General features: G+C 40.5%; 1 protein-coding gene across 1 annotated transcript in view; it reads left to right on the top strand.

Moving 5' to 3' along the window:
- Positions 1 to 27,079, top strand: part of b4galt2 (UDP-Gal:betaGlcNAc beta 1,4- galactosyltransferase, polypeptide 2) — a 239,572-nt gene that overhangs the window by 12,899 nt on the left and 199,594 nt on the right. The window contains exon 2 of the mRNA XM_026148727.1: positions 14,706 to 15,735. Within this exon, the coding sequence (XP_026004512.1) occupies positions 15,390 to 15,735 (346 nt within the window). The 5' untranslated portion in view covers positions 14,706 to 15,389. The remainder of the gene's footprint in view (positions 1 to 14,705; positions 15,736 to 27,079) is intronic.

Here is a 27,079-nt window from a genome sequence, read left to right as displayed (position 1 = left end):
AACAGCAGCAGCCTACCTTAACAACCAGCATTGAAATACAAAATTTAAAAAATTAAAACAAAAATCCCCCAAAACCCTCTTCTCTTCTCTTCTTTTGTTTTTTGTTTTTGTTTTTTTGCACTTTCGAACAGCATCTTAAAATATGTCACATATACTTTATAGTTACTGTGTGATCATCACACAATGTAACATTGGTGTTGCTCTTAATGTTATTTTGGTATTTTCCTATCTTTATTTTAAAAAGATCAGATTTTTTGTTCATTTTTATTATGATATTTAAAATCAGGTTTCAGGTACTTCTCTGGGTATTGGTATTGACTTTGAAATTCTATTATTCTCACAATCTTATATCTGAGTATGTATTTTTATGAGCACATTAGTCTGCCATAATCTTAATACAGTATTTGCATTTTAAATATGCAGGTGTACAGCCAGTGTTTTTTTTTTTTAAACTGCTGCAACAAAGTAATTTACCACATCTGGAAAACATAAAGTATGACTTTATTTTAAAAGGTTGGTTAGCACAAAGGTGGAAACAGCTCGCCAGGCTCAGAATAAGTGAAATAATAAATAAATTAAAATATTCCTGACAGGATCTCTAAAGCTTACAGACTATTACGATTTGTGTGTTAATCCTTACAAAAAAGAATGTAAAACATGTTAGTGTTACAGGGGATTATGGGGTTTTGTGTTTCTTGAAGTCAAGAATGTTTTCTTTCTTTCTTTTCTTTGACTTCCCTTAATGATAAAGGAAGAAAGTGGAAGTCAGGTCTTTAGATCTCTGAAATATTTTACCTTAAGTTCAGTTTTTTGGGGGTTATTGTTGTGCGCGTATTTCATGATCAGACTATGTTAAAATATTGCGGCAAGCTATTTTCTTAACTCCTGTGCAGTATGTTGTATTGTTGCCATCATACCCTGCTTCTTAGGGACGTGACCTAGATCCTTCACAATGACAGTGTGTTCTCTGTCGCTCTATTTCCACCATCTCCCCTTCCCCCCTCTCTCTCCGTTTTTATTATATCATTCACTGGTTTCAGATTTCATCATGGGGATCAAATTTTCAGCAAAGACACAGATACTCTGTGGTTTTCTTTGAAAATTGATTTATAGGTTTGAAAAAGCCTTTTTGGTTGACTTTAGATGTGGTGCAATACCTCTGACTGGATTCCAAATCTGTAATTTCGTCAGATATGCACCTCTAAGTGACCTCTTTTTGTGTGGTGTGAATGAAAGATTTAGCTTCTTTTCCTAATACATGAGACTCACACTCTACAGGCTGCTTGTGCCAAGCCATAGATAACTTCTGTCTGTCTCAGTGTGTGCTGGTTAGTTTGTGGGAGATGAACTTGCCTACAGCAAGATGTGTTGGTGCCACGAGAGACCTCTGAGGCTCTATACTATCAAGTGCAGCATGGCTAATTAATTTTTGATAAGACTGAGAGGGCTGACTTGTAGGTTAAAACTCAAGAGGCTGGAGGCTCAAGAGGCAGAAGCGATGGAGGGTGGAAGAGGAAAAGAGAGAGAGATGCTCAGACTGTGATCTTCATCCAGCCTTCATCCTGCCTTCACACTCAAACGTCACACTTAAACTTACGCTTATTTACCTTTGAGCATCTTTGTTTTGAGTCGTAGTCAATATATGAAGAAATATAACAGCCCCGCGTTTTTATGACCACTTGGGGGCAGCAGAAGCAAACTGTGAGGTCAATAATTACATATTTTGGATGACATGGTGAATTTGTTAGTAAATGGTTTCTTATTCACCCACTTTCTGGAGCATTTTCAGGTAATCTGATGAATGAGCTCTAGCTCTTTTTGTGCTCTGCCTAGCTCAGTAAAACACCTTGGGCATTAGTTAATAATGTTTGCCAGTTTGCCAGCTTTTGTGATAAGCAGGTAGTCCACAGTGGTTTTATTAAAAACACTTAAAAAAGCAGGCTTCTGCAGTTGAAAATGTGAGAAGTGTGGGTGCAGTGGGGAAAACCAGAACAGTGAAGTTATGGCCTGGAAAACGATGACTTTAAAGTTGTTATTAGAGGAAATGCCGGATGTTAAGATTCGAGATCAGTTAACTAAGTTTACAACTTCGGTCTAAAAACAGTGCAAAAACCTAGCCTTGTCCTATGAGTACCAAGTAACCTGATATACTGTATTGGTGTCTGTGAAAAACAACGCCCAAATCTCCTGGTTCTAAGCAGGAAGTTGCTTTTTCCTGGCTTGGTTTTCATTTGATTCATGACTTTATGAATATCTTCACAAATAAATTTTTAAAATCAGCCATGTACCGATGAGGCCTTCAAGCTGAAAGTAGTTAAATCGTTACTTAATAAGCCATCACTTGCCCCAGCTGTGTTAGCTAATTAAAGGCCAATCTCCAATGTTCTTTGTTCATGTAAATGGAGAGTCCTCTTTACACACTAAGGATAGTTATGGAGTTCCACAGGGTTCTGTGTTAGTACCACTTCTGTGGATATTGTACATGCCTCCCTTAGCCAGTGTCATTAGAAGACATAGCATACAATTTCACTGCTATGCAGATGATACCAAACTTTATCTGTCCAGATAACACACATCAGTTATTTAAAGTGTAGGGCTGTCTCACAGACATGACCTCTAATTTTCTCCTTCTAAATTCAGATGAAACGGAGGTTATTGTACTCGGCCCTCAAAATCTTAGAAATGTGTTATGTAACCAGATGCTCGCTCTAGATGGCATTACCTAGGCCTCCAGTAACACAGTGAGGAATCTTGCAGTTGTTTTGGACCAGTCTTTCAATATGCATATTAAACAAATATGTAGGACTGCTTTTTTCCATTTGCACAGTATCTCTAAAATTAGAAGCGTCCTGTTCTGCAGAAAAACTCGTTCATGCATTTCTTACTTCTAGGCTGGACTATTGTAATTTGTTAATATCAGGATGTCCTAAAAACGTCCTGAAAAGTTTATAGTTGATCTAAAATTCTAGTGCAAGATTACAGGCAGGGACTAGAGAAAGAGAGCATATGTCTTCTATATTGGCTTCTCTTCATTGGCTCCGCGTTAAATCCAGAATCAAATTTAAAATCCTTCTCATCAAATACAAGACCTTGAATAATAAGTCCCCATCTTATGCTAAAGCCCTCAGAGTACTGTATCACTGCAATAGAGCACTTATCTCTCAAACTACAGGATTATTAGTGATTCGTAGATTGTTTAAAAGTAGGATGGGAGGCAGAGCCGTCAGCTTCCAGGCCCCTCTTCTGTCCAACCAGCTCCCAGTTTGGATTGTTGCTATGACTTGGCGCTATATAAATAAGACTGAATTGAACAGATAATTAAAAAAATAACAAAAACCTCTTTAATAACAAAGAAAATGTTTTTATGAGGCAACAGTGAGAGTCCTCTATCTGTTGTCTGCCTCATCAGTTGGTTAAGATGAGTATATAAACTAAACTAAACAAGGCATACAGCCTGAGGGCTGCGCTGAGAACATCTGCTAAAGAGCTGGAGACTCATGATGCTGGGAGCGAGTGTGTATGTACTTATATGTCTGCGTGTGTATGTCTTTGTGAGGACCAGTGTGAACTGCAAATATTGGGAGTGTGTATTTTAAGGTTAATACTTAGTTTTAGGTTTAAAAGTAAAGTATTTATGATGGGGTGAGAAGGTGGGTCATGCATTATATCAATTGGTTTTCTAGTAGAAACTGTAAATGTCTTTATGGATGTGTGTAGTGGTGAAAAAGCTCACTGCTGGGAAAAGAAAGTCTTATTCTTTTTTGCATTAAACCCTGTTAGAAATGATCAATGGTGGTTGCACTGACGGGAAGATCAAGGCGTGTATACAATACGATCTCATATCCTTAATTTATTTGATATATTCAGCTCAATTACGGCAAATGGACAGAAGTACAGGATGTGGAAGAACTGTTTCTCTTCAGTTATATTTTGGGTTTCAGATGGTTTACAGTACTGTGCAAAACTCTCCATGACACCCCTCATCTTTATATTTGTATTGCAGGAGCCAGACTTTTTTATCATGTTTAAAATGTTTTGTTTTTGTTGTAGTTTGTTTTGTTTTTTTCAAATTTGAAGCCACTTCACACTGACCTTTTGAATTATTCATGCATATAAAAGGCACCTAACTCTAGGGATGAATCAGTGTTGTGTCTACACATAACATACATCTTACCAAACAGCCCATTTTAATTAGTATCTTTAGGCACTTTGTTACTAGCAGCCTGTTACAATTTTTCTCCTATTTCTTTAAAAATGGCAGAAAATACCAAAAGTAATTATTGGTACATCTTAGCATTGTGTGTCCCAACAAACTATCTGCAGTCGATGAACAGTGAAGAGTGAAAGTTGGTCCATCTACTGTTCACTAAAGCCTCATCAGAAATGGTCTCAGTTGAACGGTGGCTGTCAGGAAGTCATTCGTAAGGAAGGGAAACCAGGAGTAAGGGCCAAGCAATGCCAAATTACATAAAAACTGGACTGAAAATCAGAGTCAACAGATCAAATGGAATAATGAAACCAGATGGGTTATTTTTGCTTGAAATCATCATCAATATATACAGAGGACGTCAGGAGAGAGGTACAAGAGCGAGCGTCTACAGCCATCTATAAAGCATGGTGGAGGCTCGGTCATGAGTTTGGGCTTTGGGCCCTTCAGACAGTGGTGTCGGAGATCTTGTCAAAATTGATGAAAATGTGAATGCAGAAAGTTATCATGAAATTTTTATCCACCATGAAGTATTTGGAAAGTGTCTGATTTGCGACTGCTTCATTTGCCTATTATGACTACAGAAAATACAGAATTCTAAATAAGTAGTGATGTTTTATTATAACAAAAATAATTATTATAGCCACTTTGATGACAAAGAAAATCTTTGCATGTGACAAAAATGTCAGTTCTCTATCTGTTGTCTGCCTCATCAGTTGGTTAAGATGAGTATATAAAATAAACTAAACAAGGCATACAGCCTGAGGCTTTAGCAGATGTTCTCAGTGCAGTCTGAGAACATCTGCTAAAGAGCTGGAGACTCATGATCCTGGACGTGTGTGTATCCGCTTGTATGTCTGTCTTTGTAAGAACCAGTGTGAACCTTTAAATATTGGGAGTGAGGATCTTTTGGGCTGTACAGTACTTTGTTTTTGTTTTAGGGTAAAGAACTGGTTCTAGGTTTAAAAGTAAAGTATTTATGATGGGGTGAGGAGGTGGGTCATGCATTATATCAATAGGTTTTCTAGTACAAACTGTAAATGTCTTTATGGATGTGTGTAGTGGTGAAAAAGCTCTCTGTTGCATTAAACCCTGTTAGAAATGATCAATGGTGATTGCACTGACGGGAAGATCCACGAGTGTATACAATACGATCTCATATTCTTAATTTACTTGATATGTTCAGCTCAGTTATGGCAAATGGACAGAAGTACAGGATGTGGAGAAGAACAATTTATTATTATATTTTGTTTTCAGTTTTGAAGGACCTTTTGAAAGCCTGAAGAGTTACCACTTTTGCACTACAAAAAATTGCAAGTCTCTCTCCTTGAAAGCAAAACATCAAGAAATAATGGGTAGCTCAGTACTTTATCTGCCCCTGGTGGACAGCTTTTACTTACCCTGTTTCACTGGCCATCCTTCTATGCTTCTTGAAACTTCCATATGTTTTAGCAATTTGAACTTATTTCCATCCTGAGGTACCCTCAAGTATGACTGTCGCTGTAGCTCAGCGTTGAAAACAAATTAAAATCGTTTTTTTTTCCACGTTATCTAACAGTGAAGGCAATTCCATGTTGGATTGTGTGTTACTGCTGCACCTCTGAAACACATCTGGTAGGAACACAGCTTGAAGCAATTAGAGGTGTGAGGAAGACTGAGAGAACAGGTAGAAGTTGTTGCAGTGACAACAGCGGTTGCATGTGTATGAAGAAGAGAACACCCAGGGGTTTTTATTATGATTATACAAACATCATGTTGTGGTAAATTATATAAAATCACCACAATCGGGTTGTACTAGTAAAAAAACGAATCACAGTGGTGTGTTTAAATAGTCCTTTTTTATGATGGGGTGTTGTGCTATGCTTTTTTTTATCTTCTTTTATCAACATTGACTCTTTAGTTTTATTTCATAAATATTTTAAACAATGGATTTTGATGCTCATTTGTTAACATGTCACAGAAAATTTGAAGTTTTGTTAACTTTTGGTAACCTACACTTACACCTGACACTGACGTGCAAAACGTAGTTAGAAAATAAGTCGTGTTAACTGCTCACTCTTGCACACATGGCCTCGTGCTGTGAGAGCACTCGGGTAAAATGCATGACTGCATTCTGGAATAACTGTCGGGATGCTTAGTTTGAAAGAGATATGAAGCGGCATGGCACAGTGAAGACAATCTGCTAAAAGGAACAGACAAACTATCGTGTGAGTCAAAGGAAGAATTTAGATATCCTCTCATTTACACTCAAACCACTCAAACTGACATTTATCAAATCTAAACCCTGCTCTGGACTGATGGGACTAAGTTTGGAAAATCATCACATTTTAGATTCCCTATACACTTACTTTTGAACCTTCGTTTCTGAATATGGTGTAACTGAGTCTAAATTCAAACCACAAATTTCCCATCGGAGGTGACCAGTGGTTAACGGCGGAGAATAAAAAGCAGCTCTTTCCTCCAAATTTTGAATTGGTGGTTTGTTGTGGCTCTCAATGTTCGGATAAAGACATTCATCTGAAACTGTGCGACAGTGATGTGATGTTTTGTTTCGAGTGATCTCTTCGCATTAAAAGCCCCCTGTTCAGTCAGAGACCATCTCTCCTTCCAGCATATGCTTGGCCTCTACTTGATGAATTATGTACCCTCACAAATTACCAGTCTTGCCACCCGTCTGGCAGCCAATTAAAATTTTAAGATACAGATGTTGTCGACATTCTGCTAGCTTTAGTTGGCACTTCATCTAAATGTGCTTTTTGATATGTGTGTGTAGTGAGTGTGCAACATTTGAAAGAGGAATCCATTACGTTAATGTGACAGAACCGGAAAATTAAAGAAGTCTAGTATCTTGAAATTTCTTTAAAGGCTGCCAACGTTAGTGTAGCCACACAGAAGGTTTTAACCTCGTCTCGTACCCATCCATACATTTTCTTCTGCTCATCCGTGTCGCTGGGCGATAGTCTAAGCAGACCTGCCCACACCTCCCTCAGAGACACGCTTTCCCCAGCAAGTTGGTTTGTGCCAGCATCTCCTCCTAGTTGGATATGCCTGAAACACCTCACCTAGAACGCATCCTAGTCAGATGCCCATGCCAATTGGGTCCTTTCGATGTGAAGGAATAACGACACTACTCTGAACCCCTCCTAGCTCCTCGCCCTATCTTTCGACACCCACTGTTTCTGTCTGCAGTCTCATTTTTTTTGGTCACTTCCCAGAGCTGAAGCCCATAGATGAGCGAGGAACTTAGATTGACCAGTTAATCAACAGTTTTGCTTTCACACTCATCTCTCTCTTTACTACAATAGACAGGTGTCTGATATATTACAACTTAATGGCTTGACTACTACAATCCCTGATTCATGTATATTTACTCTATTTCTCTAGTTAATCTTACATTCATGTTCCACTCATAATTTCGTTGTACATGTACAATGACACTAAAGGGCTATTCTATTCTATTCTATTGTAGGCATTGCACTGGGCTATAAATGTGTACATGAATAGGTCTCTTGCAATGGCAGGCTCAAAAGTGCAATAGCTAAGCTCTACAGTATTATTGAGATGTAAATTTCAGTGCTGCATGTGAAAAGAGTAACAGCTGAGCATATAATTCATAAATGAAAACTATATATATAGTTTATAGTATAGTTTTTGTTTTTAAATGACTACCCACCACTGAGTTTCACATATGCATATACATGCTTGTATGCTTCTACTTCCATATGTGTCCACGGAAGTGCCAGCGCTAAAATGTCAGCTTCAAATTATTTACCCATTTTAAACTGTGTGGATAGGCCAAGTAAAACCAGACTTATGATAATTAATTTACATCAGGCTTTTTCGTGAATACTTTCTTTGAGTCAGGTTTCTTCTGATTCACTGCTCCTCACAAACTTAAGGTTGGAATGGAAGGTGGGGCTACTGCTCATCTGCCTGAGATGATCATATTACTCAGGTACTTCTTTAAAGAAAGGTCAGTTGAGAGAAACGTAGCAAGCAAATATGCTGACGTCTAAATGATTTAGCATCCATGAACTTTATTTTGTACCCCGCATAAGAGAAAAAGCACTCATGTGTACAATATTTACATTGATCTTTGATAAATGCTGCACAACCCAGAAGAAAACAGAATCTCAATCCTGGCTCCCCAAATCATACAGGTCGAAAACAAAAAGAGATCCTGTGTGAAACTGAACATTCTAGTGTATTTGTGCCTACGCTGCCCTTGTTATTTGAAATTGTGGACATGTATAACACAAGCATCTAACATTGTGTCAGTATATGTATATATAACATAAGCTGAAGGAAGGTAGTAGTCTGATTGGCTGCGTATACTGTATATCTAATGAAAAGCAAGTTCTGCTTTATTGTCCCTTAGTAGTTGTAGTATACGGCTCTACTGATTGATACCATAACATAGAATTCAATTTCTGTTATGAATAGGCCGTTTGGAAATGGCTTCTGTTACTGTTGCTGACAGGGCTTTTCAAAATACAGTTTATAAAATGCACAATAAAGTGTTACCACCCAGGTGAAACAAGAATTCTGAGGTCTTTATATTCTGATATCAAATCAATCTTCAAACAATGAAGATTCGTGATAGATGGAAAATTCAAAGAATTTAATTTAGTGTTGTAAAACAACACACATTTGGCTTTTTTTAGCAATGAGATCTAATTTGGAACTGCATAAAGTTTGCTGAAAAGTATTAAAGGTTGTTGGAGCTGATATCTGGTGAGGCATAGTGTTAAAAGGGTAGCGTTGTACCAGTGCTCTGTATGTACGTCCATTAATCCATTTTAAGTGACAACGTTCAAAGTTCAGAGAGGCTTCTTATGAAATTAGGAATAATACGAGGGTTCAAACTTGACCAGCCAATGATTGAATCACCAACCTTTCACTTAGTAGATGACCTGCTCCACCTCCTGTCGCAGCAGTGTCTTCCAGCTGTTGTTTATTCACTTATCTTTTAAGCACCAGCCAAAGAGGGTGTTCAAAGAAAGAGAGCACTTAAGTTGTACTTGCTTTATTTAAATAACTACCACCTGACCACTTACTCCAATTATAATCATTTAGTTGTACAGTACATTACAAGATGTTATTATCATTGGTACTTATCCATCCATCCACCCGTCCATCCATTTATTTTCTTAATCACTTGTACAATTCACACTTGCAGATAACTGACATTAGCTGAGATACGTTACAACCCAAACAGGTTGCCAGGTTATCATACGTGTAACACAGAGAGACAATCATTCGCACTCACATTCACAGTGACTGCCTATTTAGAATTACTAATTAACCTAACAAGCATGTCTTTGGACTGTTGGAGGAAGCATTTAAATCCCATACCTAGTGCACATGATTTAGCCTGTAGTTACACCAGTGAGTGGATATTGTGTTGTTTTTGGAATAAAAAAAAAAGTTCTCGAGTCAGGAATGTATTTGCTTTATGATCCAGAGACAACTTTTGGTACTAACATCCAGGCACAATGTGAAAAGTTTTCCCTCTACAAACATTTTAGCAACATCACAGTGGAGGTGTTGGAAGTTCGCTTTTGTTGAACGCATCTCTTAATCCAACAAGCTTACTGTAGCTACACCCTCTTTCAGAGTTGCAGTATCATAATTAATCCACAACCCATTTAACAGTGAGTTGTACTTTCTGCAGCTTCACATAGAGATTAGTGAACCTGCTAATCTCCAGTAAGAGACAAACTGTAATAAAAACTCACCTGTCCTAATCATTGTTTTCATTTCCAATCTCTTTGACTGTCTGTGGCCCATCCCCTCTTTGATTTCATTATAGTAGATTTAGTGATCTTCATATTCCCCTCCTTCTCATCTGCAGTATCTTTCTCAGCCTTGAAACTTAACAGAGATGGAAACAAGCAGTTATATTCTACTTCACATATTTTAACAGCAGTTCTCTGTGGGTTCCTTGGCAGACGTGATATGATCAGGGACTGTTATGAAATTTATTGCTGCTGTTAAAAAGGGAGTTTCAGGGATCCTTGAATAAGCTACACAAACTACATAAAAGATCTATGTCTCTACCTTTATCTGTCTCTTCTCTCTCTGCCTCTTGCATCTCCATACTCTGAGATTTATGAGCTTTAGAGATGTAATTAATTAATTCCTGGTCATCGTATTCCTCCCTAGTTTACATTTACATATTAAATTGAAGGTGAGCACTTTGTCTGCCATCTATACAATCTCTGCTCCCAGAGAGAGAGATAGATAATAAAGGGCTGAGCGGGAGAGACAAGCGCTAAAAAGAGGCTGAAAGACACACATTTCCTCTTTTGTTTCGCTCTGCTGACCTTTTTCAAAACAAACTTATACTTCTTTAAAGAAAAGTCAGTTGAGCGAAATGTTAGCAAATAAATAAGCCGATGTCTAGATGGATTTAGCACCCATGGACTTTGTTTTGTACCCCACAAGAGAGCAAAAGCAGTGATGTTTACGCTATCTACATTGATCTTTGATAAATGCTGTGCAGCCGGTCGTCCGTGGGAAAACTAAATCTCAGTCCTGTCTCCCGATTTATTTCTTTTGTTTTGCTGCTGATGATTTTCAGTAGCGCTACACTTGACTCTCAAACACTTTAATACCCGCTCGACGCCAGTGGCAACCTTTTTGTCCCTGAGCTCTGCAGCTGAAGCAGAAAATGGGGCAAAAACTCTTCAGTCTGTCTGACTGATTATCTGTCTGACTGCCTGACTGCACGTTTGAAAAATTTACCCCGATACATTACGTGTCGGCCTGTTTAGCCACTGAAGAGCAGCACGACTGGGAAATAAATCCTGGCTCGCACAAGCATGTGACTGACATGCAGTGTCCGGGTCCTTCGGTCAGCAGAAATCCATCTCATTAACTGGCAGGTTGCGCACACTCACACATTCGCAGACACATCATTCAAACACGCACCCTCGAGGCTCGGTCTTGGCAGTTTTAACACTGCTGCCCACAGACAAAAGGCAGCCAGCTTTTTGGACAGGCCACGACCATCAGCTCAGTCACCCAACATGTGTTTAAATTTATTACATTTTGCCTCAAAAGTCAGCATCAGAACGCAGAGTAAAGCAGATGGTACAGCATCGTACCCAAAGGCTGGAAACTTTGTCAGTTGGACAGGTCATTATTTGAAAATGTTATTTTTCTGGCAGTAAAAGTTTTTCTTGTAGAAAGTTAGAGATCTTTCTTTTTCTTCCATTTTATAGAAAGAGAAAACAGTAGAATTCAAAAGAATACAAACATAAAACTCAACAAAATTAGGTCCTGTTTTAAAGCCAGTCTCAGGATGCAATAAATTCCTACTGCTGAATTCAGCCGACCATTTAAGGGGGCACAAAGGACAAAACAAGTTAGGTATAGTTTTTAAAACATAGTGGGGTTTAATTCAAAAGCTTTAAATATCCTATGGAACTGTGGGGAGGAGTTAATAGCATACAGCTACCTAACTGCTAAAATACTCACTTAAAATGATTCTTGGCCCTCGTAAACATGAACCAATAATTTGAGTAAAATGTTACTGAAATATATCAGATCAAGCTTATTTATCCAAATATTTAATCAGTAAAATATACTTGGTATTAGCTTCCCAATCAATTATATTCCATTTGATTCCATTTAATGTAACATTTTAATCTGTACTTATGTAAAAAAAAAAAAGTTGTTTTTTTTTTACATGTCACCAAAGTGGGCAGCACGGTGGTTAGCACTGTTGCCGCACAGCAAGAAGGTCCTGAGTTCAATTCCACCATCAGGCCGGGGTCTTTCTGTGTGGAGTTTGCATGTTCTCCCCGTGTCTGCGTGGGTTCCCTCCGGGTACTCCGGCTTCCTCCCACCGTCCAAAGACATGCAGCTTGTGGGGATAGGTTAATTGGATAACCCAAATTGTCACTAGGTATGAATGTGAGTGCGAATGGTTGTTTGTCCCTGTGTGTTAGCCTTGCGACAGACTGGCGACCTGTCCAGGGTGTACCCCGCCTCTCGCCCTATGACAGCTGGGATAGGCTCCAGCGCCCCCCGCGACCCTGAAAAGGATAAGCGGAAGTGAATGGATGGATGGATGTCACCAAAGTACTGTTTAGGGAAACCTAAACATTTTGGAGTGCACACCTGGCATGTCTTTTTTGGATTGAAGCCTTTTTCCAGGAAAGGGTTTTCCTCTTAAGGTCTTTATACACAAGTCACATCATTCAGAGAAACCATTCTGCCTTCCCTGCCTGCCGCCGCATGGATTTTTTACTAGCCATGTGTGCATTTGTCACAGCGTGAAGTGCTCCAACTGTTATATTTCCACTGTAGTGTCAATACACTATTAAGGATTATGCCGAGTCAGACTGCACATACAACAGTTTGTTTACAAGTTGACTTCTTCTTTATTGGGATCACACAGAAGTAACATACACACATAACTGGGCGTGGTGCCCCCTACTGGCGATGGCTTGCATAGCACACAATAATTCTTGGTTCATACATAACACCAACCTCAGCTGAAGTTTGACTGTACAAATTACTGAGTGCTGCACTGTGCTCTGCTTAGTGCAAGCCATTGGAAATAATGGCTTTCAGAGCACAGCAGTGCCTTTGTCATTTCCTGTCTGAAAGCCTCATTAGACTTGAAAGGATTAGTTGCTCAATCAAGAGAAACTCAGTCAGATATGCTGATAATTAATAATTCAGTTAGTTTTGCTTGTAAAAAATGACAACTCATTTGCAAACTGAGAACTTTAGATGTTTTTTTTATTATTATTCAATGTTAAGTAAATGCCGCTGAGTTTTTGTTCAGCTGAAAGAGAATTTCCAAAAGCCATCTTGTGCCTTTGGAAATCACTGTGGTCATTTTTTATTAGAATCATTTCATGATATTTCAGTGACAAGTTAATCACCTTGAATGAAATTGCCTGATTTAAGTTCTGATTTAAACCAATATGCATCTGAGTAAGTAATGACCTGTTTTAATACCACATGTAAGTTTTAAACAGGTTTCTAGACTTGCTGGAAACTTACTGGAAACTTTATTAGGAACACTAGTACTGGTTTGGACTCCCTATTGCCAGTGCAAAAAGCCCATGTGCTTTAATGTTTGATGTGTTGTGTGTTCAGAGATGTTCTCCTGCACGGTTGTAACAATTATTTGAGTTATTCTTTGCTTCCTATCAGCTCAAAGCAGTCTTGCCATTCTCTCTGAACCCTTGTATCAACAAGGCATTTTTGCCAAGAGAACTACCAGTCACTGTATATGTTATGTTGGATTGGATTTTAAAAACTGACATATATGGTCACCTGGACTTATTTTGTAATTTTGGCTCTGAAAATGGTTGAGGAGTTGGTAATGTGAAGTGCACATGGTAAACTCTAATTGGAGCTTTGTTTCTGTGTCCAGACAGCAGTATGCTGTGAATGCTTTGTGCTACAGTAATGCTTCTCTTCTCTTCTTTACAAAACCTTTTTGTCTTTAGCACAGATGCTAACATAGTTACAGTCATTTAAAGAGCACTTGTAAAACGGGCCCACCGGATGGATAATTAAAAAGATAAAACTCTCCCGTTTCTTTAAGTGACGTCTTCACTTAAAGATGGTCTTGCTTTCGCTTGTATTTGAAGACAGAGTTGTTAGGACAAGAATAATTTTTCCGGGTATGCAAAACCTCCTCTGATTGTCTAGTGTGTCTGTCTTTTTAACCTGTAGAGAAACTATGAGCTGACGTTCATTCAGAATACCAGCATTCATATACAGATATCTATTACCGCCTCTGTCTTTCCCTTTAATTCTTTTTCTTTTCATCAGAAAGTCTCGTGCCTTTCAGGGTTTTTATCATCATCTTCAACCTCATCTCCTCCTTTTCTCTCATTGATTGGAAAAGCTATAAACCTTCAGTATGATTGGCCTGTGGGAATGCTCTAAGTGCTCCCTCTCTCTCTCCCTCTCTCCTTTTGCTCACATGTTCATTGCATTGTGTATTCCCACTTGCCTTCTCATTCTATCATAAATGCTTTTTAAATCACTTGACTGGAAAATTGACTTGGCATGTCAATTTGGCTGAACCGCCCCAGTCAAGGCTTGGTGTTTGTTTGCGCCTGTAGATGCTTTTATTGTTGATTCTGTTTTTGCCAAATCCCCATGTGTACTTCTTTCTCTGATGAGAGAGAACTCCTAAATTTATTTCACTGCTATTAAACCAGGCATTTCGAATACGAACAAGGTCACAGAATACTGAAAATGCCAGCGGAAGATCGATGATGCCCAGTTTGATTTTATGCAGCAAATGGTACAAAAAGTCACTGCACGGAGTCGAAATGCACAGCTTCAATTAATAACACTTCACCTGTTCCTGTTTAAATAAGAAGCCAAAATATTAATGTTATTTAACAGCACAAAGCCATTATTTTAATGAAAAAAGATTTATTAGTGTAATTAAAATGAACTTAAGATGATTTGGCTTCATCCTAAAGTATTTCTTTCTTATCTAACTTCTATCTTCCAGGTCGCTGAGGCTTTCCACATTTAACGCTGCGAGACTAAAGAGGACCGTGTTCACCATCCAACAAAGTCTGATGGACCCGTGAGCAGACATGTGAGAAGAGATCGACCCAACAGACATGTCAGCTGACGCTTTACACTTTTCTTCTTTACAACGATGAACATCTGAGCCATCTCTGGTATCGGCACATATTTAGAGCTTTGCAGCACTAGCTACTGAAGTGGACTGCCTTTTAATTCTGGCATCAGCCATAGTTTGATACTTTGATGATGGCCAACTAAACCCTTTACCACATTTTCATATGAGTATGTTCACAAAGCCACCTTATTTTGTAGTTTAAATTGATCTATCCATGCTTTTCACCAGGCTCGAGGAGTGCTGTGATAAATAGAAACTATAGCATTTAGTACTTTTTGTCATGCAGGGAATCTCAGGACACGCCAGAAACAAGCTGGCTGATCACATTTTGGGAAAAGCAGGCGTAGGTGATGGTGTACCTTGCCCATTCTCATCAGTAATCCCATGACCCCTGCTGAAGTCAGATCGTTGAGTATGAAATAACCTAATCAGAGATCTAACAGTAGCCTGATTTTACCCACATGTCCGTCGGGATGAGCGCATGCCCCTAACCTGGCCACGTCAGCGTTGTCGTGGCTGGCCGCCGCAGGACAGTCGTCTTCCTCTGCCATGACCCGGCTGATGTTGGGCCGGACTCTGGAGCGCATCTGTAAAGGCGTGCTGCTGCTCTGCCTGCTCCATTTCCTCATCATGATGATCCTGTACTTCGATGTGTACTCGCAGCGCTTCGACCTCTTCAGTCGCTTTAACAATGGCCGCAACGGATCCAGGAGCAATGTTAGTGGGGCAGGGAGCGGACATCATTATTACTATTACAACCTCTCCAGGCCCAACGCCACATTAGCCAGCTACCTGGCCACAGGCGAGCAGCTGGTGCCAAGTGTGCAGCCGGAGAACACTCAGACACCGTCTCCCAAACCACTGCCACCATGTCCTGAAAGCCCGCCTGGCCTTGGTGAGTAATAATGTCACAGACTTCTCCTACATTTCCCTCGCTTTTTTCCAATTCTTTTGTAGTTACAATAACGAGTTGTTTTCACCCCAGAACACACACACACACTCACCCTTAATATGTTTTCACAGATTTTCTGATTGGTCAGTGTAGTCGCTCCTCACATGTGCATTATGTACAAACAGGTAGATTTTTTGTCTTTATTGTCAAGCTGTTGGCGGTGACTTTAAATATGGTGGAGCTACCCGGGAGAAATTTCACAGTTGCCTTTCACAAAAATGTGAGATTTAAAATATTCCTGTCTGTAGTTGTGTTTGTCTGTGACACTTCCTCTTGGGAGGCGAAACCATGGGCACAGCAGCAGTCTGTCGATTCTACTTTATCTGGCCTGTCTTTGTCATGTAGCCAGCAAGCTAACTGTAGATAGACAGGATTCTGCATATATCAGGGGGATGTCGATGACACGAACAGATGTGAAGCAGACGTCTGTGTGCATCTCTGTTTGATCTGACTTTTAATGCAAAATGAATCTTTTGAAGATGTGAATTTTTTGCCTGAGAACAACAAAGATTTCATGATCATATTTTCTAGGAGAAGCTTTTCCCTTGTAACTCCTGCTTTTAATATAATATGTGTGGACTAGCATTTAGCTTTTGTTGTGCTTACACTGTACTCTTCAGCTCCTATCACAACTCATTTTAGCTCAAGTCAGATCTAAGTTATGGTGTACACAAGTTTGAGGTTTAATTTTCTGATTTTACACTTCTTTAGCTTTTTCTGATAATACGTAGCTTATTTATTTATTCTTCATCCAGTTTGCTTGTACTGTATACCGAGTAATTGTATAACTAAACCAGGAGGATTTGCACATCATTCATTAGAGTAATGTTAGATGCAGATGTAGTTAGATGAGCCTTCGATCAGAGCTTAAAGCTGTGTAGGTACTACTTTATATTCTGTAAATAAATGCATCTCCAATTAGCAAAAGAGCAAGTGTAACCATAATTTTGTTTTTCTGGGTCAGCCTGCAACATAAAATGGATTTAATGTCAACAATTTACAATGTGGTATTTCAACCTTATAGTCTCACAGTGGAGCTATTAATTCATGCAGTGAGACACGTGAGCTGACACAAACACAAACACACAGCAGCACAGATGAAAGCGGAGGGTGCAGGATCAGTTTTAAAAGAGTCCTGCATTTTTTTAGTTGTTTAGTGTTCTTAGTGTTATAATAAAAATGTTAATATAATATATAAAGTAGTAATGTTTCTTGTAAGGCAAAAAAAAAAATGTGTTAGAAAAAGAATGTGGGCTCATCACCCTGAAACTTAAAAACAAAGGAAAGGCTCTATTTTAACATTATTTTAACCCGATTTACTCAACCTAGTTAGTTGCTTTGGTTTCTTATGGCTCAGTCACATTAGAGTTAAAACAGAGGGGCGGGCTCCTTGCGAGGACAAATTACTGTTTGCCTGGTGGTTGCATTAAATGTTTCTGCTGTCAAAGACTAAATGCAAGTCCTTGTAGTGATTGCACAAGTGGTGGGAGGTAACCAGTCACATAACAACCGTGGTCTGGTGACTGGTCGGACTGTCTGCAGTCATTTTCAGACAGGTTGTCTAAGGTTTGCAAATGTATTTCTATAAATATCGACAGGTTGCCAGCACTTTGCAGTCGATCTGAATCAGTGTGAACCGATGTGAACAACTTGTCTGCGATCTGTCCGTCTGCGATAGAGGACTGGACTGGTTGCCAACTATCTGTATGTCATTTTGTAGTTGAATCTCTATGAAATGTGAATTTCTGTGTATGTACATAGCAAGTGGTTTGCTACAGCCACAGACTTGTAATTTTTGCAGATTTGTCATAGTTAATTGCTACCTTGATGCCGTTTAAATGCAAACTGATAGCAGACTGACTGCCATAGTCATTTTCTCCATTTTTAGAGCAGCTATTTCAAAGCTAACATGAGACCTTCATTGAAAACATGGTTACAGTAATTTTTTGTCATGTTGAGATCATAAACCACTGTTTTCTCTAGTGTAACTGCAGAATTATCCATCTAAAAAAAAAACAGAATTTAAAAGTTAAAAAAAGAAAACTGAAACTCAGTGAAGACATCGTCTGATGGGGAGACGGCTTCTTGGTTCCCAACCTTCTGACTTGCATATCAGTGAATTCGGTTTAGAGCCAGTATGTTTTTTAGGAGACTGGCCGGGTTGCCCTGTGAATGCACCGTGGGACTGTAAACAGTGTGGACTTTGTAAGACTTCCCATCGTCAGCAAAAGGATTTTAAGACACACATGCACACACACGGAGGCAGTAACGCTTAGATGAATAACTTTGGGAATAGGTGGAAAATATTCGATATGTATGTAAAACAAGCTGCACACAGGGCACCTCCACTTGCTTACACACACATATCATCATTATGTATCCACCCAACAAATCTGAGGTCGATAGAGTCACACTAAGCCTGGGGTGCACTAAATCCATAATTACATGGTGGTCACACACTTACTTCACACCCATGCAGACACACACACACACACACACACACACACACACACACACACACACACACACACACACACACACACACACACACACAAACACACCCTTTCATGAATACTTACTGATAAATAGAGCTCAGGAAGGAACTCTGACTGTCATTATTTCACATTAGCTAAAGTAGGCTTGACCTGCGTGCTGCTTATCTCAGCATCATTCAGTTCATCCTAATGAGTCAAAACAAAAACTCGCCTTGTAATCGGAAGGTTGCCGGTTCGAGCCCCGGCTTGGACAGTCTCGGTCGTGGTGTCCTTGCGCAAGACACGTCACCCGTTGCTTACTGGTGGTGGTCAGAGGGCCCACCAGTCCGGCAGCCTCGCCTCTGTCAGTGCGCCCCAGGGTGGCTGTGGCTACAATGTAGCTTGCCATCACCAGTGTGTGAATGGGTGGATGACTGGATATGTAAAGCGCTTTGGGGTCCTTAGGGACTAGTAAAGCGCTATGCAAATACAGGCCATTTACCATTACTTTAAAGTCTCTTTCCTTTCAAAAAGAGAAGAAGGACTAATTGTTGTGCCTGTTGTTGGATGTTTGTTCCTCACTTTCCAGTTTGATACGGCAACATTTCTTTAAAATCATCATCAGAAAGAAAACTTTCATTGTGCTGAAAGTCAGTCTCAGTTTAAGTGCGTTTACGTGTCTTTTCTTTCTTTGCATATTTGTTACACTTGTTTCTGATCGTCAGCCTCTATCATTCTCTGTATTATTGTTGGGTCTTTACCTTACAATATAAAGGGCCTAGAGGCAACTGTTGTTGGGATTTGATGCAACATAAATTACATTTAATTGAAATCAACCACATTTTAAGTTTAAATATAAGTTTTAAAAAAAGCTATGATCTGAAATACATCACTGTGACAAGTATTCAAAAAAGAAATCAGGAAGTGGGTCAACCCTTTTTTTGCAGCACTCTGTTCATACGGTAAAAACAGACTTTTCCAGCAGTTTTTAAGTTGAGAATCTTTTTTTCTTCATAGTTCAGTGAGGGAGAAAGAGTAGGTGGACTTTTTAAATATTTACCTTGAAATGAAAATGTGTTATTTGATATTACTCTTTTAAACTTGCTGTCTTTCATGTGGTTTAAGTTAAGCTTTGGCACATATAGTCAACATATATATATATATATATATATATATATATATATATATATATATATATATATATATATATATATATATATATATGTATATGAGGTTAATATACAACATTGTATATCTATATTTCTTTTGTTAAAAAAACCCCTCAAAACATCTTCTGGTAAAATAAAAAAACATGTCTCTTTTTCTTTCCCACCTGTTCCATTTGTAAATGAGCTTAGTAAACGTAATCCCTCGTGAACAGTGGGGGGTAGAGGAGTGAACATCTTTCTATTTTTTTCACTGATTGCTTTTCTCATTTGATAATGAGGTTGGTAACGTGCTTTGAAATTGGGAGTGAGAGATGAAGCTGTCAGGCTGATTTGTCTGAAGCTGAGGTTTGCTGATTCCATTATTTGGCCTGGAATTGGCTGTCACTGACACTGGATTTGGCATTCATACCAGGCACAGGTGTACTCTTGTAGCTTATCTCTGCCTTTTCTCAGTGATGAAGTGGCTGCCTTGGGGCTGTAATGAGCAGGAAGGCATAGAAAGACTGAGCGAGTCTGTTTTTCAGTCACAGGTGCACAGAAAGCGTGAGAGTGATCTCTGATGGCGGTATGATGGTTTGTATGAAGTACGACAGAAAGAGAGGCGGGATGGACTGAAGGAAGGAACAGCAGGTGGAGAGGTGAGGGGGGTGTAGAGCGAGAAAGGGAGATGTTGGACAGTGGTATATACAAACACACACACTACACACACACACACACACACACACACACACACACACACACACAAACTCACATAGAAAGTGAGTGAAAAGGGGGGAGAAACAAACAAGCAAGTCCTTGGCTGTCCCACAACACCAGCTGACAGGTGCTTCCTGTATGAGTGGCTAGCATCCACAGTTTATATCCTGAATGTGTGCGTTTCTGTTTGTGGCCGTGTGTTTGTGTTTATTAGTGTTAGCTGGCTTGTGGATTTGCAAACCACCAGTTCCTTATGAAAATTCTTATATAGATATTAAGAAAATACAGATTAAGGAGTTCATGTTTGTCACTTAAAAGCAATTTCTCTGTAAAAAGGAAGAAAAAATATGTGGCTATAATATGAAAATCACAAACACTGTTTTTTAGTTCACATGCAGTGTTTTTAGTTTTGAGTGCGAGTACCTGAGTGTAAGTGAGGGCTGATGGTGAGCTAACTTTAATTCTTGTCTTCCTTGGGGGGCTCAACCCGGGGTAGCGGTCATGTCCGGTTAGGGGCTCTGTTGGCTCTCAGGTGACTGTTTCCTCGCGGCTGCGTGCAGCGGGGCTAGGGGAGGGTCTGTGCTGACGGACGTGGGTTACTGACCTGGTAGCCTGGCTGCCCCTGGGTGGGTCCGGGATGGGCGTGAGGTTCTGGGGGCGCTCCGTCTCTGGGCTGGGGCCCGGGCCGGGCCTCGGGGGCTTGGGTCCTGGTTGGTGTGTTGCCGGGGTTATGGGCGGGTGGGTGCATGGGGGCCCAGTCCTGGAGCAGGGTGCCGCCGGTGCATCGAGCCACCTGGGGGGCCGGGAGGCGCTGCTGCGCTGGGCCCCGGTCTGGATGGGCCTGGGCCTCCTTTCCCTGGTGGGTCGCGGAGTATGGGGGTGCCTACTGGGGTCAGCGGGGGAGCTGGCCCCAGGGAGGGGTCACTTGCCCCTCCCTTCCTTCCCTCCCCATCTCCAGCTGCCTCCCTCTTCCCGCTCCACCACAACCACCCACACATGCAGGACCTTGGAGTAGGGGTATGTCACCAGGGTGCAGAGGAGGCCACCCCCCCCCCCCGTCTCCTTCTGGCTGCCTCTGCCTCAATTTTATCCCACAACTTAGACATTCACATTACTCACACTCTCATCACACATACATATAGGATCTTGGGGGTGGGCACGATACACGGAATCCAAAGTACCATCAGGGTGTACACCTCACCCCTGGCATCGTTGCCCACCTCTCAATTTTAAATACACGTAGACATTGAGGGCTAGCAGGAGGGACCATGCGCTTACCTGCTGCTCTCTGGCAGGTAGCTCCATGCCCTCCTGGGTTTTAAATGCACCTTAGAACACACATGCATCAACACTACAATGAGCGGGTGGAGGGAGGTTTGGAGTCTTCTCTCACCCCCGTTCTCTGCGACCTGCTGGAGCGGGGGGGCTAGGAGGAGGAGTTGGCTGTCCGACTGCGGTCTGGAGTGTGGGGCCTCCCTGCTGCTGCGGAGTCGGGGCGATCTGCCTCCCCCCACCGCAGGGAAAAGGGTAACACCACCTGGGTCTGGGTGCAGTTCCCCCCCTCCAGGGGCAAGGGTACCTAGACCCGGGGCTTAGAGTACGCTTGGGGAGTGTGATCGTGTGTACAGCGTCTCTTTATGTCTGTCTCCACGTTGGTTGAGTGTGGAGTAAGTGCATATGAGAGCATGAGGGTGGGAATGGATGTTTGTATATGTGTGTGCCTGTATGTCTGTGTCTATATGTCAGGTTGGGTGTCAGGCGCCACCTCTCTGGGGAAATCTTAGGCCCTCCAAGGTATGGAGGCCTATCTCCCCCTACCACCACTTCCCCTGCCAGTGGCGGACTCCCTCAGGTGTCGGTGCGTTGGTGGTTCTTTGTGTCCGGGGATGGGCGTCCAGGTACACACCGGCTCACTCCTTGGCGGCCGCTTATCGGGGCCTGGAGCCTGGGGCTTGCTCGGGCCACTTCGGAGGTGGGGTGCCCCCGGCCTCTCGGCCTGGGGCTCGGTCACTCAGGCACGGCTGGCTGCCGGCGGAGCTCACGGGCGCGTCACTGCAACCCCCCCTGGCTTCTGCTCCGCGGCTGCTGAGTGAGCCCTCATCTGGGACTCTCCTCAGCTCTTTCTGGGACAGTGGCGCAGCTGCCCCTCTGTTGGTCTTCCTTGGTCTCTTGTGTTCTGGGGGCCTCTGGATGTCTGGAGTTTTGATCTCCTCCATACCTGCTTCATGCCCTGGAGGACGGGGCTGTGGCCCCCCCACACCCTCTAGCAGATCATTACATGAAGGAACCTTTTAAAAAACAAAAAAACAAACGCGTCCATGTTCACAGGTGTACACACGGGTGATCACACCCACAAACTACACCCTTTTTGGCTCCTACCTCAAAGCACACTGTGTTCTGTTGATCTTATGTGCTGCACAATAATGTTTAACATTTAGTATTTACTGTCATATTCCCATATATCATTGTGATGTTGTTTATTCTATTACTCTTGTTCTCTTCTGCTTGTTTTCTTTTTTCTTTCTCAGCAGGTGATCCAGGTGATTGATATATGCATTTTTTTTCTTTTTTTCTTCTTTTTTTTCTTTTTCTGCTCATTCTGTTGGTTTTTGGTTTTTGCCCTTCTCCCCTGTCCCTCTTCTCAGCTGTTTCTCTTTCCCTCTCTTTCTCCCCTTCTTTCCCCCAGTCAAGTCTGTCCCATATTCAGTAAGTGAAAATAAAATAAACAATAAAAGGTGAATCAAATGGACCATTATGGCAAGGCTGGGATGGTCAATTTGGTAAAGTAAATCCGTTGGGCATCTTTCTTTGCCTTTAGACAACAATTCTGATGGCAAAAGAGCCAAACGGGACAGGCAAAAAAAAAAAAAAAAAAAAAAAAAAATAATAATAATTCTTGTCTGTATCATTTTAGGGTCCTTACCTTAAAGCACCTTGAGATGACTGTTGTTGTGATTTGGCACAAAAAAACAAGTCAGTCAGGTTTTATGTCTACAACATGTATGCTACTTGGTCCACTGATGCCTGGTCTGTTATTTGAGCCTGTTGCTATGTGGTAACTATGCAATGTGATAATTTCATGTTATGCACACGTCATGTTGCCGTCAGGATATTAAAGTGACACTATCTCACTATACGTGTTACAGGTGACTAAATCCTAAAGTCTCTGGTAATTGGCTAGAATTTCAATAGACTGAAATATGACATCTGACAGATTAGTAGGAGTTAACCTGAAACTTGGAGGCTGTATGTAAGTGATGGTTGTGTAAATGAGGCTGAATGTATTTACACTAAATGCATTTTTTAAATTTGTAATTATGATTTTTTTATAATAACAAAATTTAATAATTAATTAATATTTTTATTTATATTTAAGATAGCTTTATGGTCTTGTGCTGCATTTAGTTTTCTATTTTTACTGCTTTTAAATGCTCTTTTCTTCTTATTTATCTCAGTTTCGCCACTGATCTTTTTCTGTTGCTTCTTCTTGATTATTTGATGACAGACTAGCCTCACATTTGTGTCAGGTGTCTTTTCGCTGCATATTGAAATGCACTGTCACGTTTTTAGTTTTGATTTGTGGGTTTTAAATTCCGTATGCATTTTTCTCTGTGCGCAAGTTAAGTTCAGACAAGTCCATGTATGTGAATTCTCCTCACGTCCCTGCATTTATTCCTGCTATTACTCATGATGTCCCATGTACAAGACATGAGGATGCTTGAGCACACACCCAGACCACACACACATGCACTGGGAGCTCAATGGGAGGTTAAAAGCTATTTCCCAGGTCTTGTTTTAATTGGATGCTCCATTGGGTTTTTTCAATTAAATGTAATTAGTAGGAATTAGCCATCTACTTGAGTTGCAGTTGTCCACCAAGACATAAATACTAAAGTCACTAAAATCTGCACTGTTAGCATCATAAACGTACAAATACAGACATTTCACTATGTCTTCCTGGAGGTAGGTGATTTAGTATTTAATGGCATACCAGAATTGTAGGGGTGTTGTCTAGCAACGGGTTTCTGGATATTGGTCAGACCATTAAGAAGGGTGGATCAAGGACATTGGTACCAATACTTGCTACGTTTAATCAGTGTATGTGGATGTAATTAATAGTTCTTTCATTTTTCTTCCACAGTTTTCTTAGTTTCTCCTCATTTTTGTTCTATTTTAATGGTTTAGGTTACGTCATTAAGTTTTAATGCTTGTTTTTCTTCTTATTTATGCATTATGTTGTCAAAAAACCTGTTCTTTCTTCTTTAAATGCTTTGTTTCTCTACGTTGTAATTTCCACATCTGTCATGCTATTGCGTCTCACTTTCTAACACCCTCCATGCTTACGCCACGTTTTTCAGTTTTTACTTGTCACATGACTAAAAAATCCATTTAAAAATTGAGAAAATATATTCATTTGTTAATCATTTTTATAGTTCCTTGTGCTGCATGTTGCCAGACAGCCGGAAAAGAGAAAGACCCCAGCGAAGAGTCATGGATGTAGGGAAGGAAGATATGCAGAGGGTTGGTGTGACAGAAGAGGGATAGTGTGAGATTAAGGCAGGTGGTCCACTGTGGCAACCGCTAAAGGGAGCAGCTGAAAGAGAGGACGTAGGTTAGCTCATGTACCTCGTCTTAGTGTCTACAAGTACAGGGGGTTGCTCTATTTGATATGCAAGTTAGTGCAAAAAAAGCTGTGAATCACTGAGCTGCTTAATGTACAAAGACTAATGTAAAAGTGCTAAATATAAGCAGAAATCCTAGGACGGTTGCATTTGATTCATTTAGTTGCTGTCAACTAAGCAGGACATTTTTGAAGGCTGGGACAAGGATCATCTAACTGAGACCTTGCCTTTATATATTCTGCATCTGAATGGGATGATTCTTTGATGTGTCATAGCTGAAGAGTTTTGGGCATATCCTACGGAGAGGAGGCTCTGGGACAGACCCAGGATACACTGGAGAGATTCCCAGCTGACTTGGGAATGCCTTGGTGTCTGGATGATTTGGAGGAGAGGCTGGGGAGAGGATAGTTAGTGCATATAACCCTCTGAAGTTCTTTGCTTAATTTACCCCATCAAAATGAAATAAATGTAAAATGTTTTCCATTTGCTTTGTAAATAACAATTATTAAACAGCCTCAGGAAAGAACATGTTATTGCCTATTATATTCATACTGATTCGTTTTGAATGGTGAGATGTGATCTGTACACCAAAAGGCTGGATCACTAGATCTGCTAATGACGAAAAAATGCAGAAATTGAAGATTTTTCCATTCAAATTTTGAGCATCAACCCAAACATTAAAAGTTAAACATTGAGACACTATATTAATTTGTGAAAAAAAGTTAGAAATAGGGTTAACCCACATCAGACCTCTGCTGTGGTCATAGGAATGCCACCACCTTTGTACCCAGTGTCTGCTCCCTCTACAGAAGACATGTTAGAGAGATTCAGGAGATCCTTGAAGTATTCCTTCCACTGGCCAACTGTATCACACTGAGGTCAACAGCCCACTATGTCCACGACTCTTTACTCTGCTCTGCAGTACAGCTACAGAGACTCTACAGAGAACATGGCTTAGATGAGGTGGAATTGTATATGTAATTTGAAACACTGATTAGACAAATGCTGGTTACATCCAGCGAAGAATGCTTACATGTGTTTGTATGCATGAAATAAAAAAGATATAAAATATAGATAAGCACTATTGTATAAGCTTGAACATGCAAAAATGCAAGATTAAGCATATTTATAATAACTGACAAGCTTGAACTGTTTGCAGAAACAAATACATTTGTACATTATGCAGACCCCCTTTCCCACTTCTGAACCACAAATGCTTATTTTATTCATAGCCAGCGAGTTCAATTCAACAGAATGTCATGTCCCTTGTAACTTTGACTTATGTATGTCCACTGTGGGGAAAGCCCATCAGACAAGCTTGAATAATTTTTCACCCTCCCTCATTTTTTTAAGGCCAGGCTTGAATCCAGGGAGGTCCTTATGCCCTTACCTTCCTGCTGCTCAGTGAACAGTGGGTTTGTAGCACAGCATGTTTTATTACCTTTCTCCTACATTTTTAATGGAGGGTTTAAATAGAAATGCTTAGGTTTAGAACAATGTGTTAGCACAGTCAGTGGAGCTCTGGAAACAAACATTATGTTTTTAAGTAAACCTTGCAGGGAGACAAAATTATTTTATAGTAGACAATTTGATCTGACCTCTGAGGCAAACAAAAGATATGAAAGAACCCATGAAATGAATAATTCTCCAGACGTCATCATCCTTTGGATTAAAAGGAAGAGGAAATAATAGACTCAAAGTTCCTTCTGATTAGTCATTGTTGGCTCTTCACATGTTTATGTTAAGGTGACTGTAACATCATGCCCAAAGCATGTTTGGAGGAGTCATGGAGACTACACAGAAAAGAAGTGTAGATGGTGAATGTGACACCAAAAGCATTGGGTAAAACCGACACATTATCCTGAATTTTCCAAATTTGAGCTTGATGTGTACACCAATTGAGGTGTGTTTTTGCAAAAAAAATTTGTCCTCGTATAATGCACTGTGGAAAAAAACGGAGTTTACATCAAGCAATGATGAACTGGGGCCCGTTCTTCGTACCGCGCTAAGTGAGTTAGCTGGATGAGATTGTTGACGATTTCGCGTGATCCTGGATCGTTCGGTTCCCCGAAGCCCATCCGGGACTTGCTGTCATAGCAACAGAGCCGTAAGCGTAAACCTGCTGGGGAGCAGGTTTACTTTATGTAAACAGGATTAGATCGCGGCCACGCAGGTATGCCCGCGTCATTCATACGAAAGCAACAGCGATATTCCACCACTGTTTCACCATAAATAAATAACATCAATGTAACTAAAGACAATGCAGCACCTGATCCTTTTATTGATTTCACACAGATACATACAGGTCATTCCCTAAAAAAGGGAA

This window comes from Astatotilapia calliptera, chromosome 18 (assembly GCF_900246225.1).
Source record: "Astatotilapia calliptera chromosome 18, fAstCal1.2, whole genome shotgun sequence".
Lineage (NCBI taxonomy): Eukaryota > Metazoa > Chordata > Actinopteri > Cichliformes > Cichlidae > Astatotilapia > Astatotilapia calliptera.
Note: the sequence above shows the minus strand (reverse complement) of the source record. Positions and strands in the feature narration are given on the sequence as shown.